The sequence below is a fragment of the Calonectris borealis genome, chromosome 22, assembly GCF_964195595.1.
Source record: "Calonectris borealis chromosome 22, bCalBor7.hap1.2, whole genome shotgun sequence".
In the NCBI taxonomy this organism is placed as follows: Eukaryota; Metazoa; Chordata; class Aves; order Procellariiformes; family Procellariidae; genus Calonectris; species Calonectris borealis.
In genome coordinates this window covers 3,335,401-3,342,661 of record NC_134333.1, presented here as the reverse complement: position 1 = coordinate 3,342,661, position 7,261 = coordinate 3,335,401, and the positions used below count along the sequence as shown (strand labels likewise).

The following is a 7,261-nucleotide window of genomic DNA, read 5'->3' as shown; positions in this document are numbered from 1 at the left end:
CTGCAATACTCCTCGAGGCTCAACGCTTTGTCCATTGAGAAATGCCAAGACATTTTACATGAGTATTTCGCTGAACTCGAGGGGGATTTTTAACAGATATATCTTTGTATATTTATCCATCTTTGCATCCGTGTGTGTGTGTATTGATGAAAGTACCTGCTAGCAAATACAGTCTGCTAAAATCTTATGATCTAGCTTAAGATTGTAAATGAACCTTAGACTGCTGCTAAACATATAATCTTTAGACATACACCGTTGCCCAAGTCTGGGACTAGGGCTAGGCCCAGCCGGGTCTGCTCTGAACCTCGTGACTCAGCGGGAGGGTCTCCCTTAACCTTCTCGTTCTCGGCCTCTGTATAAATCATCCCAACTCAGTTCTAACACAATACCCTGGCTTCGGCTGGGATAGAGGTAATTTTCTTGCTAGTAGCTGGCATAGTGCTGGGGTTTGGATTTAGTATGAGAAGACTGTTGATAACACGCTCGTGTTTTAGTTGTTGCTAAGTAGTGTTTTCATTAGCCAAGGACTTCTCAGTTTCCCATGCTCTTTTCCTTTGTACGCTTCATCCGTGTAGTAAGTGATAGAGTGAACCTTGCCATTGAACTCTGCTAAGTCGCGCTTGTATAAATTTCTATTAAAATCACTTTCTGCTAATACCGTCAACAGTGATTCTTTGAGCGGCCTCCAAACCACTCATTCGCGACAACGCTGTGCAGCATTTTTTACCTTTTTTGTCAGTATGTTACCACAGAGGCGTCACCAGCTTAGCCGATTGGCTCAGCTCTGGCCAGCGGTGGGTCCTTGTTGAGCTGGCTGGAATCAGCTGTGTCCGACTCGGGGGCAGCCCTGGTCTCCTCTCACAGCGGCCACTCGTGCACGCTGCTTCCAAAACCTTGCCACATAAACGCAATAGAGCTGCGAGGTCCCATTGCTGGCTCATGTTCAACTTGGTGTCCACCAAGGAAAGGCCTCAGGACCTTTCCAGCTGGACGGCCCCCAGTGTATACTGGTACGTGGGGTTTTTCCTCCCCAGGTGCAGGACTTTGCACTTTCCATTGTCTTGTGGTGAACCCCCATAGGCAGCTCAGCCCCACTGTAACCGGTACCCCCTGCTCCCGACCCCTGGTAGTGTGGTTAGCGTAACGAACAGCATTTTAGAAGGAAAGCAGCCGTTCTCTCTGACTGAGTGGGTCACGAATTCATTCCCTTTCCCGTTGTCATCAGGCCCTGAAGGTCCTGTGAACCACGTAGACAACCCGCACAGATTTTTTCCTCTCCTCCCTACTGGCCTCAAAGTTCCTGGGTGCCAGGAGATTACTCCCTCTCTTGCCGGCCTCAAAGGCCCCAGGCACCGGCCAACCAAGTGTTGTTGATGACCCCGTCAGAGGACAGGGAGGTATAACAGCACCCAGAGCACTGTCTATAAAATCGAGCAGTTACAAGTCCTAAGGGGGGAACATGGACTGGAACTGCTGCTGGACAGTGAGACCCGTGACCCCCCCTGGCCAGGGACGCCTCCAGCTTTGTCTGCTTCCTCCAAGGATCGGCTGAGTAACTTGTATCCTTTTATAGGATCTTTGAGCCTAGATTGTGGCTGTTATATTGATTCAGCAAACCATGTAATAAGGTGTGACCTGATCTGCAGAGGATCCAGATCTTTAGAAATTGTAAGTTATTTTAGGATCTAGGTGATTAAGGTAAGTGGTATTATAAATTCTGTAATACACGTCTTAGAGATTGTACTGTATTGATTCTGCCGGTAGAAATCCTGTGCCGTTTTTACTCATGAATTCTGTGCTCTTTTAATCATAACGTCCTGTTAAGAAAATAAAGCTTTAATCGTAAGTATGATTTAATGCTGTCATCATTCTGCCAAGGATCCCTAAAATAACCTGTCTGTCCCCTTAACGTCAGGGGACACACAACCACTTGCTTTCTCCCTCGGCAGTGGGATGGGGGACAGAATCAGAAGGGTATAAGAGAGAAGACTTGTGTGCTGAGATAAAGACAGTTTAATAAGTAAAGCAAAAGCTGCACATGCAAGCCAAGCGAAATAAGGAATACAATCCTCCTTCCCATCGGCGAGCAGGTGTTTAGGCATTTCCAGGAAAGCAGGGCTTCCTCACGCATAATGTTCACTTGGGAAGACAGATGCCAAACTCCAAACATCCCCCTTTCCTCCTTCTCTCCCTCAGATGTATTGCTTCGCAGGACATCACGCGGAATGCAGTATCCCTTTGGCCAGTGGCGGTCAGCTGTACAGCTGGTGGCAACGTGAGAAACAGAGAAGGCCCTGACGCTGTGTAAGCACTGTTCAGCAATAGCTGAAACATGGGTGTGTTATCGACATAGTTTGGGTTACAAACTGCCAGGGCAGAGCAGGGCACAGAGACCATTTTGGTGCTGTGCCCCCTCTCCGCATTCAGGCAGCCCACACTGCCCCTGTCCCCTGGATGTTCGGGGGGAAAGGGGTCAGGCGGTGCAGCCTGGCCTGAAGGGGTCTCTGAGGGACAACCCTGCAGCCTGGCAGGAACCAGGTGGTGTGGGAGAGCCAGGAGGGGAGAGCCGAGGGCTGGAGGGGGGCAAAGAGGAGCCATGCGGAGCTGAGTGGGGGAGTGTGGGGCGAGGGGTTAGCATGGGTGTCTTTTCCACACCGTGTGTCTTGTCTCTGTGGGCCCCCCAGACATTTCTGTACATTGATGAGATTCACCCCCTGCCAAGCCTTCTCTTCTCCAGGGCAAATAGTCCCAGCTCATTCGGCTATTCATCAAAGGAGACATGATGCCATTTCTTAATCATCTGAATGGTCCTTAGAATCATTGACTCATAGAATCGTTAAGGTTGGAAAAGACCTCTAAGATCATCGAGTCCAACCGTCAAACCAACACCACCATGCCCACTGAACCATGTCCCTAAGCACCTCATCTACAGGTCTTTTAACTACTTCCAGGGATGGCGACTCCACCACTTCCCTGGGCAGCCTGTTCCAATGCTTGACCACTCTTTCAGGAAAAAAATTTTTCCTAATGTCCAATCTAAAGCTCCCTTGGCGCAAGTTGAGGCCATTTCCTCTCGTAATATCGCTTGTTACTTGGGAGAAGAGACCAACCCCCACCTCGCTACAACCTCCTTTCAGGTAGCTGTAGAGTGCGGTAAGGTCTCCCCTCAGCCTCCTTCTTTGGTTCGTCTTAGTATGTCCATGTCTTTCCAGTACAGGGGAGACCAGAACTGGACACAGTACTCCAGGTGTGGCCTCACTGGTGCTGAATAGGTGGGAAGGATCACCTCCCTTGACCTTCTGGCAACACTCCTCCTGGTGCCGCCCAGGATACCATTAGCTGCGTTGGCCACTCTGGGGTGTTAACCTTGGGGGGCTGCCAGATGCCCACCAAGCCGCTCTCTCACTCCCCTTCCACACTGGAGCAGGGGGAGAAAAGAAGATTAAAAATTCATGAGTCAAAATCAAGGCAGGTAGATGGCTTACAAATCACAGGAAAAGAGACTTGGCGGAAATTAATGCATTGCCAATCCAAAACAGAGTAGGGTAATGAGAAACAACAACAGAAGTAAGAAATCGTCCCCCATTCCTCCTTCTTCCCTTGCTGAACTTCACTCCTTCATTCCCAACTTTTCCACCTCCTCCCCGCCCCAAGCAGCGCAGGGAGATGGGGAAGGGGGGAAGTGGTCAGTTCATAACACTTTGTCCCTGCCACTCCTTTCTCCTCACGCCTATCCCCTGCTCTGGTCTGGGGTCCCTCCAACACTATACAGTCCTTCGTGAACTGCTCCAGTGTGGGGCCTCTCCCCAGAGTACGGTCCTTCAGGAACAGACTGCTCCAGCATGGGCCTCCCAATGGGTCGCAGTTCCTGCCTGAAAACCTGCTCCTGCCTGGGCTCTCTACGTGCACCAGCCTCCTTCAGGGCACATCTGACTGCTGCAACGTGGGGTCCTCCACGGGCTGCAGTGTGGATATCTGCTCTGACGTAGGCTTCCATGGGCTGCAGGGGGACAACCTGTTTCACCATGGTCTTCTCCACAGGCTGCAGGGCAATCTCTGCTCTGGCACCTGGAGCACCTCCTCCTTGTTCAGTGACTTTGGTGTCTGCAGGGACTTTCCATCTCACAGTTTTTCTTACTTTTCTCTCTCGCAGCCGTTGTGCAGCATTTTTTACCTTGTTGTAAACATGTTCTCACAGAGGTGCCATGGGCTTAGCTGATTGGCTCAGCTTTGGCCAGTGGTGGGTCCTTTTTGGAGCTGGCTGGAATCAGCTGTGTCCGACATGGGGGCAGACCTGGTCTCCTCTCACAGTGGCCACTCGTGCAGCCCACGCTACTTCCAAAACCTTGCCATGTAAACCCAATAGAGCCACAAGGTCACATTACTGGTCACGTTCGACTTGGTTTCCACCAGGAGCCTTAGGGCTTTATGGCCCCCAGCGCGTACTGGTACGTGGGATTGTTCCTCCCAGGTACGAGGTCCTTTCCCTTCTGCTGTGGGTTAACCCCTCAGGCAGCTCAGCACCACACAGGCGCTCCCTCACTGCCCCCTCAGCAGGATGGGGGAGAGAATCAGAAGAGTAAAAGAGAGAAAACTCATGGGTTGAGATCAAGAGAGTTTAACAGGTGAAGAAAAAGCTGCGCGCACAAGCCAACCAAAATAAGGAACACATTCCCGACTTCCCACCTGCAGGCAGGCGTTCAGGCATTTTCAGGAAAGCAGGGCTGCCTCACGCAGAACGGTTCCTTGGGAAGACAAACGCCGTAACTCCAAACGAATCCCTTGCCTCCTTCTTTCCCTGAGTTTTATTGCTGGGCACTATGTCATATGGTGTGGAACACTCCTTTGTCACTTGGGGACAGCTGTCCCGGCTGTGTCCCCTCCCACCTTATTGCCCACCCCCAGGTATTCGCTGGGGAGGCAGCGTGAGACACAGAAAAGGCCTTGAAGCAGTGTAAGCGCTGTTCAGCAAGAGGTTAAACATTCCCGCGTCATCAACACTCTTTTGCTCACAAACACAAAACACCGCACCGTACGAGCTACTAGGAGGAAAATTAATGCTCTCCCAGCGAAAACCAGTGCACCTAGTTGAACTGCACGAGTTTCCATCAGCCCAGTTCTCCAGCCTGTGAGGCCCCTCTGGATGGCAGCACAGCCCTCTGGTGTAGCCGCCCCTCCTCCCAAAAAGAAGTTTGCTGGGGGTGCTCTTTATTCCATCCTCCAAATGATGGATGAAGACATTAAACACGGCTGGACCCAATATTGGCTCCTGGGGTACGTTGCTCTACACCAGCTTCAAGCTGGACTTCATGCCCTTGGTCACTAAACGTGGGGACCGGCTGTGTGTCCAGTGTTCAGCCTGGGAAAGAAGAGGCTGCAAGAAATGGGAGGGACGACCTGAGGCTTGTGAGGGTGCGGTGGTGGGGGGGAAGGGGGAGCTCTGCGGTGCAAAAGGGAGTGGGGGGCAAGGGGGAAGGGCGGGGGCTCGCTTCTAGCCCAGCAGCGCCCGGCCGAGGCGCCGAGCGCCTTCCGCAGGGCTCGGCAGGGCGACAGGGCGGGCAGCGCCGGAGCCGCGCTGGGAGCGCCGGGCCAGGAGCCTTCGTCTGCCGGGGCGCCGCGCTCCCCCGCTGCCCCCGGCCCTGCCCCGCGTCCCTCCCCGCGCCCCCCTTCTCCTCCCCCGCAGGGGCCACGGCATCGGGGGGCCGGGCCGGGCCGGGGCGGGCGCGTCGGGGGCGGGCAGAGGCGTCGGCGCTGCCCCGGCGAGGGGCCGAGCCGGCGGGGCGGGCAGGAGCGGGCCCGAGCGCGGCTCCGCTCGGCTCCTCTCCGGCTCCCTGCGGGCCCTTCGGCCCCGGCCGCCCCGGCGCGGCAGGGCACGATGGCGCCCGGGCTGGGGCCGTGGCTCCTGGCCTTGTCCTTGGCCGCGGGGCCGGCAGGTGAGAGCCGGGCGGGGAGGGCGGCGAGCCCGGGGCTGGGCCCGGGGCTGGGGCTGCCCGCGGGCGGCCCTGCCCGGCCCGGGGCCCCGGGGCGCCGGGGCTGCGGCTGCTCCCGCGCCGGGCGCGCTGTCGCCGGGCGCTCGGCTTCCTTCGCGGGGCAGCGGGGAACGGGGGCGAGGGAGAGGGAGAGGGGGCGGGAGAGGGACGGGGGCGAGGGCGGCGGGGGCGGGAGGCCTTCGGGGCGCGGGCCGGGCCGGAGCGCCGGGAGCAGGCGCGGCTCAGCCCGCGGAGGGCAGGCGGGGCATTGGCCCGGGCGCGGGGCTTTGCCGGGAGAGAGGGGGGCGGCGGCGGTCGCTGTGCCGGGGCGGGGGGCGCCGGGGCGGCGGGGGAACGGCCTCGGGCCGCGGGCGCGCCCTGCCCGGCTGCCTGCGCTCTCCGTCCGCAGGGGTGTGGGCGCAGCGGAGCGTGGTGGAGGCCGGCGGAGGGCTGCGAGCGCCGGGGGACTCCGTGCTCCTCTCCTGCCGGGCGTCCGGCTTCACCTTCGGGGTTTATGCCTTTCTGTGGTACCGTCAGGCAGGCGGTGGCAGACTCGAGTGGGTGTCCTACATCCGCTTTGATGCCTCAGTCATTAAATTCGGGCAGTCAGTGGAGGGTCGAGCCACGGTGTCCCGGGACAATTCCCGGTCCGAGTCATCTCTGTCCCTGCGTGCCCTGCACCCCCGGGACTCTGCCCGCTACTTCTGTGCTGTTGCCACGGAGGCAGGAAATCCAGCTGAGCTTTAACACAAACCTGCTGGGGCCCAGCACAGGGTGAGCGAGGTGCTGGGCAGGAGAGTGCTGGGCCAGGGGGGGCTCAGAGCTGTTCCTAGGCAGTGAGGGGCCATCACTGTGCACCACAGGAGTTCCTGGCCTTTCCTGCACACTGCAGGAATTTTAATTTATGGCCAATTAAAATAGAGTTGAATGGTGAGAATGAAAAAAACCCCAACCCTAAAGAAACCTTCTTCCCTCTCTGCCCTCCTTCTTTCCAGGCTCAACTTCACTCCTTCATTCCCTTCCGCTCCCCGAGAAGCACAGGGTCCAATGTGAAATGGAGTTTGGTGTCTGTTCATAACATTTCATGTGCATTGCTCCAGCTGGATGTGCATAAATTTATGGCTCTGGTGGGATTCATCCCAGGGTACTGAAAGAGCTGGCTGATGTTATCCCAGGACGTCTCTCCATTCTTTTTCAATGGTCTTGGGAGTCTGGAGGGGTGCCAGACGACTGGAAGCTGGCAGATATTATCCCAATTTTCAAGAAGGGAAAGAAGGAAGGCCCTGGTAATT

The 7,261-nt window shown here is 56.2% G+C and overlaps 1 gene segment (V, D, J or C); it reads left to right on the top strand.

Moving 5' to 3' along the window:
- Nucleotides 1–5,875: 5,875 nt before the first annotated feature.
- On the top strand, nt 5,876–6,872 carry LOC142091629 (Ig heavy chain V region C3-like). The segment is given in 2 exon segments: nt 5,876–5,933; nt 6,379–6,872. Coding segments are annotated over 2 exon segments (396 nt in total).
- The last annotated feature ends 389 nt before the right edge of the window (nt 6,873–7,261 follow it).